General features: G+C 48.5%; 1 protein-coding gene across 10 annotated transcripts in view; it reads right to left on the bottom strand.

The window, feature by feature from the left end:
• ahi1 (Abelson helper integration site 1) overlaps window positions 1-12,234 on the bottom strand; it is a 537,691-nt gene that overhangs the window by 235,802 nt on the left and 289,655 nt on the right. For all 10 annotated transcript variants that reach the window (XM_072499698.1, XM_072499696.1, XM_072499702.1 and 7 more), the window contains one exon: window positions 12,022-12,098. In XM_072499698.1, coding sequence (XP_072355799.1) covers window positions 12,022-12,098 — 77 coding nt within the window. The remainder of the gene's footprint in view (window positions 1-12,021; window positions 12,099-12,234) is intronic.

Raw genomic sequence — 12,234 nt, 5'->3', positions numbered from 1 at the left:
TCCGTGGGTTTGCGGTAAAGCGAAGTGCTGAGGTGACCGTCCTTGATGGAGACGAGTGTGTCCAAGAATGCAACTGATTTTGGAGAGTAGTCCGTGGTGAGTCTGATGGTTGGATGGAACTTATTAATGTCATCGTGTAGTCGTTTCAGTGATTCTTCGCCGTGGGTCCAAAGGAAAAAAATGTCATCGATGTATCTGGTGTATAACATCGGTTGAAGGTCCTGTGCGGTGAGTAGGTCCTGTTCAAACTTGTGCTTGGAAGATGTTGGCGTATTGGGGTGCGAATTTGGTCCCCATGGCTGTTCCGTGCGTCTGGATGAAGAACTTGTTGTCGAAGGTGAAGACGTTGTGATCCAGAATGAAGCGGATGAGTTGCAGAATTGCGTCTGGAGATTGGCAGTTCCCCAGACGCAATTCTGCAACTCATCCGCTTCATTCTGGATCACAACGTCTTCACCTTCGACAACAAGTTCTTCATCCAGACGCACGGAACAGCCATGGGGACCAAATTCGCACCCCAATACGCCAACATCTTCATGCACAAGTTTGAACAGGACCTACTCACCGCACAGGACCTTCAACCGATGTTATACACCAGATACATCGATGACATTTTTTTCCTTTGGACCCACGGCGAAGAATCACTGAAACGACTACACGATGACATTAATAAGTTCCATCCAACCATCAGACTCACCACGGACTACTCTCCAAAATCAGTTGCATTCTTGGACACACTCGTCTCCATCAAGGACGGTCACCTCAGCACTTCGCTTTACCGCAAACCCACGGATAACCTCATGATGCTCCACTTCTCCAGCTTCCACCCTAAACACATTAAAGAAGCCATCCCCTATGGACAAGCGCTCCGTATACACAGGATCTGCTCAGACGAGGAGGAGCGTAACAGACATCTACAGACGTTGAAAGATGCCCTCGTACGAACGGGATAGGGCACTCGACTCATCGATCGACAGTTCCAACGCGCCACAGCGAAAAACCGGACCGACCTCCTCAGAAGACAAACATGGGACACAACCGACAGAATACCCTTCGTCGTCCAGTACTTCCCCGGAGCGGAGAAACTACGTCATCTTCTTCACAGCCTTCAACACGTCATTGATGACGATGAACATCTTGCCAAGGTCATCCCCATACCCCCACTACTTGCCTTCAAACAACCGCGCAACCTCAAACGAACCATTGTTTGCAGCAAACTACCCAGTCTTCAGAACAGTGACCACGACACCACACAACCCTGTCATGGCAATCTCTGCAAGACGTGCCAGATCATCGACATGGATACCACTATTACACGTGAGAACACCACCCACCAGGTACGCGGTACATACTCGTGTGACTCGGCCAACGTTGTCTACCTCATACGCTGCAGGAAAGGATGTCCCAAAGCGTGGTACATTGGCGAGACCATGCAGACGCTGCGACAACGAATGAACGGACATCGCGCAACAATCACCAGGCAGGAATGTTCCCTTCCAGTCGGGGAACACTTCAGCAGTCAAGGGCATTCAGCCTCTGATCTCCGGGTAAGCGTTCTCCAAGGCGGCCTTCAGGACCCGCGACAACGCAGAATCGCCGAGCAGAAACTTATAGCCAAGTTCCGCACACATGAGTGCGGCCTCAACCGGGACCTGGGATTCATGTCACATTACATTCATCCCCCACCATCTGGCCTGCGAAATCCTACCAACTGTCCTGGCTTGAGACAATTCACACCTCTTTAACCTGGGGTTACCCCATCTCTGGATCTGTAAAGATTTAATCACCTGCTAATGCTCGCATTCCAAGCATTGTTTGGCATCTTTGAATTTGTCTATATATGTGTTTCTGGAACAGACCTCTTCATTCACCTGAGGAAAGAGCAGCGCTCTGAAAGCTAGTGACATCGAAACAAACCTGTTGGACTTTAACCTGGTGTTGTAAGACTTCGTACTGTGCTCACCCCAGTCCAACGCCGGCATCTCCACATCATATTCCCAGGTACTAATCCAAGCCCTAAGTTCATCTGCCTTATCTGCTACACTTCTCGCATTGAAACAAATGCACCTCAGACCACCTGTCCCTTTGCGTTCATCATCTCTTCCTTGTCTACTCTTCCCCTTAGTCACATTGAGTTTATTATCTAGTACCTTACTGGCTTTAGTTGTTGCCTCTTTACTGACCTCTAACTTCCTAATCTGGTTCCCATCCCCCTGCCACATTAGTTTAAAACCTCCCCAACAGTGTTAGCAAAAGCACCCCCTAGGACATTGGTTCCAGTCCTGCCCAGGTGTAGACCATCCGATTTGTAATGGTTCCACTGCCCCCAGAACCGGTTCCAATGTCCCAAAAATCTGAACCCCTCCCTCCTGCACCATCTCTCAAGCCACGTATTCATTCTAACTATTCTTGAATTTCTACTCTGACTGTCTCGTGCCACTGGTAGCAATCCTGAGATTACTACCTTTGAGATCCTACTTTTTAAACATATCTCCTAACTCCCTAAATTCTGATTGTAGGACCTCATCCTGTTTTTTTACCTGTATCATTGGTGCCTTTATGCACCGCGACAACTGGCTGTTCACTCTCTGCCTTCAGTATGTCCTGCAGCCGATCTCAGACATCCCTGACCCGTGCACCGGGGAGGCAACATCCCATTCGGGAGTCTCGTTTTCGACCACAGAAACGCCTGTCTACTCCCCTTATGATTGAATCCCCTATGACTATAGCCCTGCCAGTCTTTTTCCCATCCTTCTGTGCAGCAGAACCAGCCACGGTGCCATGAGCCTGGCGACTACTGCCTTCTCCTGGTGAGTCACCTCCCCCAACAGTATCCAAAACGGTACACCTGTTTTGGAGGGAGATGACCGCTCTTTCTCTGCCTTTTGGTCACCCATTCCCTGTCTCCCTTACCAATCCTAATCTGAGGTGTGACCAACTCACTGAACGTGCTATCCACGACATCCTCAGCATCGCGGATGCTCCAAAGTGAGTCCATCCGCAGCTCCAGAGCCGTCATGCGGTCTAACAGGATATGCAGCTGGACACACTTCCGGCACATGAAGGAGTCAGGGGCATCGGCCGCATCCCTGAACTCCCACATTGAGCACGGGGAGCATAACACAGGTCTGAGATCTCCTGCCATTTTTACACTTTACCGTAACTGATTACAAATATATCAAATAATGAATAACTGAAAGGAATAAAGATTTTCCTGACCAATCACAATACTTACCAACACACGAAGAGTTAAATTTCTCCCAGCTACTGCTAATTGGACACTTTCCTTACCAGCCAATCAGGTCAAACTAAGTTTTTAAAGTTTTTAAAGAGGAAAACTTACCTTCCCGACGGACCCCTGGCCACTGCTCCTCCGGAAATCTGAAGGCCACTTCTCCAGCAGCTGTGTCCCCGCCGTACTCCTCGCGCTCTTTTATCCTGTTTCTCCGTCGCTCTCACCGTGCTCTTTTATCCTGCGTCCCCGCCGCTCTCCTTGCTCTCTTTTATCCTGTGTTCCCGCCACTCTCCTCGCGCTCTTTCACTGTGTCCCTGCCGCTCTCCTCGCGCTCTTTTATCCTGTGTCCCCGCCGCTCTCCTCGCTCTCTTTCACTGAGTCTCCTCCGCTCTCCTCGCGCTCTGTCACTGAGTCCCCGCCGCTCTCCTCGTGCTCTTTCACTGCAGGCTGTGACGTCACAGTTCAACTTCTACCTGCCCTCGAGTCTCCTTCTTGATCTTTACTCGGCTGGGATCCTTACAGTGATTGTCTTTTTTTTTTGGTTAGAGGAGGAGGTAGGGAGGGAAACACTGAAGAAGTGTTTCGGGTTTAACTGTCACTTGACAACAGCTCCTCCACAAGCCACCTTCAAGATACGCAATGCACTGATGCAAATTTTCCCCGCAACAGCCAATCAGCAGCTCCGCTCTACTTCCGTCTGTTGGATGCTTGCCTTGACTTGAACACCTAGGGTGTCTTGTTCAGGTACACTTTCTGGATGCACTGACTGCAATGCACTGATGCAAATTTACCCCGCAACAGCCAATCAGCAGCTCTGCTCAACTGCCCTCTACTGGATGCTTGCCTTGACTTGAACACCTAGGATGTTTTGCTCAGTTACACTTTCTGGATGCAGTGACCGCAATGCACTGATGCAAATTTTCCCCGTAACAGCCAATCAGCAGCTCCATTCTACTGCCCTCTGCTGGACTGATTATTAGATTGAGCTCGAAAGGTTGGCCAAGTTCCTAGTCCACAGCTGCTCCTATACTTATATATATTGATCCCATGGATCTTCCCTCTACCCACAGTAATACAATTTCAGACGTGCTTATTTAGCACCACGTTGCTTTGGTACACCCTGAGGTTGAGAAAGGTGCTATGTAAGAGTAGTTTGTTATGTCTTGGCTTGTTGAAGCACATATCACTGCCTCATTACTAATAAGTAACCAAGGAGTATGTTGAAAATGGTGGGGAGTTTAATGATGAAGCAGTTTAAGAAACTGGCCCTGGGGCACTGCATTGAGGAACTCCTGCTGTAATGTCCTGGGGCATAGATGGTTGCAGTCTATAATTAGTTTTGTGATGGTGTTGAAACGAAACATTTGCTGACTTTAATTCTCTTCACAAACTAGGTGCTTCTAGGCCTAGATGCAGCAATGCACATTCTCCTTGGAAAGCAGCATGACTTGAAGAGTAAAGGGAGGTCACACAGAGCAGTGCAAGCTTTTAGAAGAGGGAGCGAGAAAGAAGGGCTCTCAGCAGGAGGCAATAACTACCCAGGGTGTTGTGAATACAATTGTTCTATCTCAACCTCAGCGAACAACAACGTGTGTGATGTTTGGTGCTTCAGTAAGAACAGCCTCACAGAAATTTGCCACCTACTCAGTCACAACTGCAACCTCCGAGAAAGCAGGAACCACATTGCCGGTGATTGTAACGGTGATCATGGCAATCAACTTTTACCTGTCTCATTGCCACCGATTTGCCCGTGTTATCCCTGGCAGACACTGTCAGGATCAAGATACCGGATGGTGGCTGGTCTGCTCCAGCTGTCGTTGTTCGGCAGGCTGCGCCCCGACGAAACAGACGCGCACTGCACAAAGTTGCCTGCCCCAACCACTTTCTTCTCCGTTTCTGTCCGTTGTTTTGCCACCTCCTGATACCTTGAACTATGAGGCCACCAGTCAGGCTTCCATTCCGCCTGTCAAGGCGCCATCGTCCCCACCATTGCGTACCTTCCAGGCTGGGACTGGAAATATTTGTAACATTTCAGTTTTCTGAGCACTGCTGAGTAAGGAAGGTCACTGAGACTCACTATGCAATGAGAACTAACTACATCTCATTGTCTTACCAGAGAGAAACAGGCAGTGTGAGCACGTGACTTCATTAGGACAATATGTTTCCCCAAAGTACAGGGTGCCATTAACTGAATGCATGTTGCTTTGTGCACACCACCTGTCAACTCTGCGCTATATTGAAATCAAGAGGGATGTCACTCAGTCAACATTCAGCTGCTGTGTGAACATACACAATGAGATATGCAAGTTAATATTCAATAATCTGGCAGCAATAATGATGCTTTCATGCTGCAGTTTGCTGTGGCAGCTGCATTTGAGTCACCATGACAAACCAAATAGTGGATATTGGGTAATAAGGGCTATTTGCTGACAACATGGCTGATGCACTCAGTACACAACCAACGTGCCACATGCATACACTGAAAACAAGGCTGCCACACAAAATGAGACAGAGTTGTCGTGTTACGTACTCTGGGATAACACAGGCTGCAACTGGATGCAGCTTTAACCAAAAGATACTCCAGATCTTGAAGTTAGTTCAATCTGATTTACTGAACCAGGAGCACAGTTCTCTAAGAGCTCGACTCTCTGCTAACCCAAGTATGGTTACTCTGTCTGACTGAACCAGACTAGCTCTTAGCCACGTGCTGGAGGTGTGATGCTGCACATACACCCTGACTCACTCTATAGATGTTCATCAGTGGAAAGAGGCGGAGTAAGTGCCTCATGCTTTTTATAGTGAGATATCACCCGAGTGTCCTGCCTGCTCATTGGTCATGTCCTGTTCTCTGTGTTCATTAGCTGCCTGTCTGTATATCATTATCTGCATGTCTGCATATCATGACATCGTCCCCTTTTTAAAAATGTTTTGTTGGCACATAGGAACATACTTACATGTGGTGGCATATATTAACGTATTTACAAGCGGTGGCATATGTGAACGTATTTACATACGTTGGGTGGATAGTCAGAGGCTTTTCCCCAGGGTAGAGGGGTCAATTACTAGGGGGCATAGGTTTAAGGTGAGAGGGGCAAGGTTTAGAGTAGATGTACGAGGCAAGTTTTTTTACACAGAGGGTAGTGGGTGCTTGGAACTCGCTACCGGAGGAGGTGGTGGAAGCAGGGACGATAGTGACATTTAAGGGGCATCTTGACAAATACATGAATAGGATGGGAATAGAGGGATACGGACCCAGGAAGTGTAGAAGATTGTAGTTTAGTCGGGCAGCATGGTAGGCACGGGCTTGGAGGGCCGAAGGGCCTGTTCCTGTGCTGTACATTTCTTTGTTCTTTGTTGTACATGTGAAGACAGCTGTCTAATGTGAGAAAACAGAACATAGCAAACAAAACAAATGTTCATAATTCCAGTCACTGGGGCTTGCGTCTGATCCTTGTCGACCGCAGGAGAGGTGGTGGTGGGGACGACGGCGCCTTGACAGGCGGAATGGAAGCCTGACTGGTGGCCTCATAGTTCGAGGTATCAGGAGGTGGCAAAACAACGAACAGAAACGGAGAAGAAAGCGGTTGGGGCAGGCAACTTTGCGCAGTGCGCGTCTGTTTCGTTGGGGCGCAGCCTGCCGAACAACGACAGCTGGAGCAGACCAGCCACCATCCGGTATCTTGATCCTGACAGTGTCTGCCGGGGATAACACGGGCAAATCGGTGGCATGAGCATCATAGCCCTGCTTTTGCTGGTTTCGGAGCTGCTGCACCTTCTGCAGGACCGGGAGGTGATCCAGGTTGGGCAAGTGTATGGCTGGAAGTGTCGTCCACAGGTCCCTGTTCATCAGTTGAGCCGGCGACATGCCAGTGGACAGTGGGGTCGCCCTGTTCGCAAGCAGCGGGTGGTAGATGTCAGAAGCAGAATCCGCGGCCTTGCAAATGAGCTGTTTCACAATGTGCACCCCTTTTTCAACCTTCCCATTGGACTGCGGATAGTGTGGGCTGGAAGTGACATGTTTGAAATGGTATGACTTGGCAAACATAGACCACTCGTGGCTGTTGAAGCACGGGCCATTGTCACTCATGACAGTGGGTGGGATACCATGCCTGGAGAACGTCTCCTTACAGGCCTTGATGACGGTCCGAGATGTGAGGTCTGAGAGCTTCACGACTTCAGGGTAATTGGAGAGATAGCCAATAATCAACACGTAGTCATGACCATTCGCACGAAAGAGGTCGATACCAACCTTGGACCACGGGGAGGTCTCGATTTCATGCTGCTGGAGCGTCTCTTTGCTCTGCGCTGGCTGGAAGCGTTGACAGGTCGCACAGTTGAGGTCCATGTTCGAGATGTCCTGTCTAATACCGGGCCAGTAGACAGCCTGCCTGGCTCTGCGTCTGCACTCTTTCGACGCCCTGGTGTCCCTCATGGATTTGGCGGAGCACCAAGCTCTGGAGACTGAGTGGAATGACAATCCGGTCCAGCTTGAGGAGGATACCATCAATCACTGTCAGGTCATCCTTTACATTGTAAAATTGAGGGCACAGCCCTTTCTGCCAGCGATTGGCGAGGTGGTGCATGACACGCTGCAAGAGGGGGTCTTTGGCTGTCTCCTCGCGGATACGAACCACCTTCTCATCAGACGCCGGGAGGGTGCTAGCACACAGCTGCACCTGTGATTCAATCTGCTGGATGATTTCCAGTGGGACACTGCATCAGCGATGATGAGCTCCTTGCCAGGCGTGTACACTAAGTCAAAGTCGTACCGCCTGAGTTTGAGGAGGCTGCTCTGCAACCGAGACGTTATGACGTTCAGGTCCTTGTGGATAATGTGGACCAGAGGCCTATGATCCGTATCGACAGTGAATGTCGGCAGGCCGTAGACATTGTCGTGAAACTTGAGAATGCCAGTGAGAAGACCCAGGCATTCCTTCTCTATTTGTGCATACCTTGTTTCGGTGGGCGTTATGGCCCTCGATACGTAGGCTACCGGAGCCCAGGATGAAGTGTCATCGCGTTGAAGCAGCACCGCACCGATGTCATCCTGGCTCGCATCTGTTGAGATCTGGCTCCCTGTGTCAGTCGAAAAATGGCAAGATGGGTGCAGTGGAGAGCTTGGCCTTCAGCTCCAACCACTCTGCCTGATGTGCTGCCTTCCACTCAAAGGCAGTGGACTTTTTTTACCAGGTATCATAGGGCCGTGGTGTGTGAGGCCAGGTTTGGGATGAGCTTGCCCAGAAAATTGACCATGCCCATGAAGCGCAATACCGCCTTCTTGTCTTCAGGGACCTTCATGGCTTCGATGGCCTTGACCTTGTCTGTGTCCGGGCGCACGCCCTGCTGAGAGATCTGGTCACCTAGGAACTTGAGTGTCGACATGCCAAAGCAACATTTGGACCTGTTCAGCTTCAGGCCATTGGCATGGACACGGCGGAATACCTGCTGGAGACGGGAAACATGCTCTTCAGGCGTAGTGGACCATATTTAACAACCTTGCTATAATGCGATTGTTATCGGCTATAGGATGGGCAGCTGAGGAGCAGGAGGATGAAAAATGGAGGAGGCAACCGAGACAATTTCTGGTTGGAATGACAACAAAGAACTTTTCCAAGTGCGATAACAGAAACTACAATTCTCTATTCACCAACAGTCGTTACACCTTACTTTTCCTCTGTCGCTGACAATCAGTGTCACATCACCAGAATGCAAAAACAGAAACCATTATAAACTAAACAATCCAATACAATCCAATGCAAATTTGTAAATGAACTCATGCCATTTTGCATACAACAATCAACTAATCACATTCATGCATTCTTTAGTGCTTGGCTTCCTTGGGCTTTTTCTGATTCTATTGTTCCTACTCAATTTAAACATTCATTCCCCTCACCACCAATGCATAGTGTCTACAATCTGCAGAATGTATTGAGGCAATTCACCAAGGCCCCTTCGACAACACCTTCCAAACACACAAACACCACCTTGAAGGACAAGGGCAGCAGATGCATGGGAACACCAGAACCAGCAAGTTTTCCTCCAAGCCAAAAAGAACATTTGTGCTACACATGGCTGATGAAGGCTGCGCACTCTCTGTGGAGGGTATCACGGTGGCACAGTGGTTAGCACAATTGCTTCACAGCTCCAGGGTCCCAGGTTTGATTCCTGGCTTGGGTCACTGTCTGTGCTGAGTCTGCACGTTCTCCCCGTGTGTGCGTGGGTTTCCTCCGGGTGCTCCGGTTTCCTCCCACAGTCCAAAGGTGTGCAGGTTAGGTGGATTGGCCATGGTAAATTGCCCTTAGGTTAGGTGGGGTTGCTGGGTTACGGGGTGGGGCGCTCTTTCCAAGAGCCAGTGCAGACTCGATGGGCCGAATGGCCTACTTCTGCACTGTAAATTCTACTCTATGATCTATGACTGCAGATGACTTTGGAGGATGATCTCAAGAGGCTCATGGCTTTAGAAGTTCCAGATGCAGATTTCACCAGCTTGCATGGGTGGCAGATGCCTGGGCTGGCAGGTAACAGCAAGTGTCAGAGAAGGCAGGAAGAATATGTCTGCCTGAAAAAGGACAACAGATTTGTTTTCCATGGAACCACCACAATTTTAATAATCTGGTGAAGGACTAATTCTTGGACAACCTGCAAGTCCCTTTGCTTACTGTAATCCACAGCCACGATGGCAACAGTTTGAGCTTGAAAAGCTTGTCCTTGTATGACTGGCAGTATGAGTTTCCTTTGTAGCACTCAAAGTGAATGGCTGGAGGTCGGTGTTGCAATGGAAGCTGCAACATCAGCCAACAGCTGCTGCATCATGGTTGAGTCCACAAGTGTGAGAATAGGCTGCCCACCACTTCTACATTGTAAAGGACAGGGTCTAATCACTGTGCAAAGCACTGTACCAAGTTGTTACCACATACCTTCAGATTCCTTGATACTGATTGTAGGCTTTTCAGCAGGCTTCACAACGCCCGATACATTTTGTTGCATGCTCTCGGAGTCAGGAGGTTTTGGTTCCAAGTCCCGCTCCAGAGATTTGAACACAAAATCTAAACTGATACTCAAGTGCAGTATGGAGCGAATACTGCACTGACAGAGGTGCTGTCTTTAAATTAGACTTTAAGCTGAGACCCTGATGTAATATTCCATGGCATATAGCCAGTATTTATCCTCAGTCAACTTCATAACAACAGATTATTTGGTCATTACCACATTGGAACCTTGTTGCTGCTGTTTCTACATTCCAAGACTAGACTTCAAAGAACTTCACTAGTTGTAAAACACTTTGGGATGTTTGGAGGTTGTGAAACACACTATATAAATTCAAATTGTCCTTTTTTCTCCTGTAGACTTCCCCATCAAATTACTCATCTGAGTTCTCTGCAGCAAACCCAGTGTGCTACCTCACTCTCTGGAAGTTGGCAACTATACTATCCTTGCCCCCTGTGCAGTGTGCAGGCCACTTGCACTGGGTGTCCAACAAACCTCTATGCTACCCTCGATGCAGTTCAGTATCTGCGGTAGTGGCTGAGTGTGAGGAACTGAGTGATGTTTTCATTAACAACTTCTTGCTGTTCTTCTATTGTCTGGTCATGTTGCAATTCCTGGATATCCAGAAAGAGAAAGGCACAAGTGTAAGGTTGTGGTGCAGGAGGGATGAAAAGGGAAGTAAGAGGTGCATGCTTCAAACAACTGCAGCTTGGAAATCAGAAGAGCGTGGGATGAAGGGCAGGCGGGATGTTAAACGGAGGATTGTATATAAGACCATCATCTTTGATGGCTTCAGTCCCATCGCTGGATGTAGCTTCTGCATCTCCTCCACTGGGGTTAAGATAAGCATGTGCACCTGTTCCCCATCACTGGAACCTGCTGGCTTCAGTTGTCCTGCAAGGCACAGCATGTTATTGCGTGCCACAAATCTGTTTGTGTGTTGTGGCTGTCATGGTTGAATAACTAGCAGTGTTTGCAAGTTGAGATCTGGGTGTGAGGCTTGCAGCAGTGATAAGTGAGTGAGGGTGCGGTGAATGTCATGAATTCAGATACAGGTTCTGATTGATAGAAATTGTTGGTAGGTGAATGATGGGGCTGTGGGAAATTGAGCAGTGGCTGGGGTTATTCTTGCAATTGGTAAGATATGGCACTTGAAAACATATTCATTGAGCTTTATCTTTTGCTTAAGGTCACTGAGCACCTTGTGACACTGCATCCAGGACCTTGGGAAGAACCCCTGGCTTTGATCACCATGGCTATTTTCTCCCATTGCCTTTTGACATGTTTAACGGGCCTCCTGGTTTTCTGCCAGTACAGGACATCTCTCTGCTTTCCACCCACAGCACCACAGTCGCCAGTGCAGCAGCTGAAAACCTTGGGAGTCTGCTCCCTCCCCTCTTCTGCCGTTCTTCACTGTTCCTTGGGTCAGATTCACTTCCTGCACAATGGCCAGCACCTGCTCCAGACACAATGCACCTCCTTTTTAAGAGGTGCAGGTTAACTATTTAAGCAGTGCTAGACACTCACAATACTCGCAGCTGAATGAAGTTAGAACTGGCTGGATGTTGAAATAATTGAAATGAGCAAGCAGCTTGAAGTTACCGTGCCGCCTGCACTGCATTCAATGGGGTTCAGGTTAGTCACTTATGATTGAGGGCTATGGAATTTAGCCAAAATATGTTTACACTGCAGCCTGTTCAAACAGCTTCTAATGGAAGGTTGTGCAGCACAGAAATCATCATTCACAACTGAAAGTTCCATAGTTTAACAGCTGTGCAAAACCTATCACCAGTACTTACACTGTTGAAGTAGTAACTGTCCATTGAACGAAAAGTTGAATCCCATTTCATATCCAACGACATCATGGGAACCATACCTATTGAAGAAAAAATGGATAAAGAGGTGTTTAAAGAAGCCTGCTCTAAGGAAGTACAACACAACAGAATTGTTCTGAATAGGAGTCATTGGGACTCGAAACATTAAAACACTGTTTCACTTTACACAGATGCTGC

The sequence above is a fragment of the Scyliorhinus torazame genome, chromosome 4 (genome assembly GCF_047496885.1).
Source record: "Scyliorhinus torazame isolate Kashiwa2021f chromosome 4, sScyTor2.1, whole genome shotgun sequence".
In the NCBI taxonomy this organism is placed as follows: Eukaryota; Metazoa; Chordata; class Chondrichthyes; order Carcharhiniformes; family Scyliorhinidae; genus Scyliorhinus; species Scyliorhinus torazame.
This window is presented reverse-complemented; position numbering and strand designations above follow the sequence as displayed.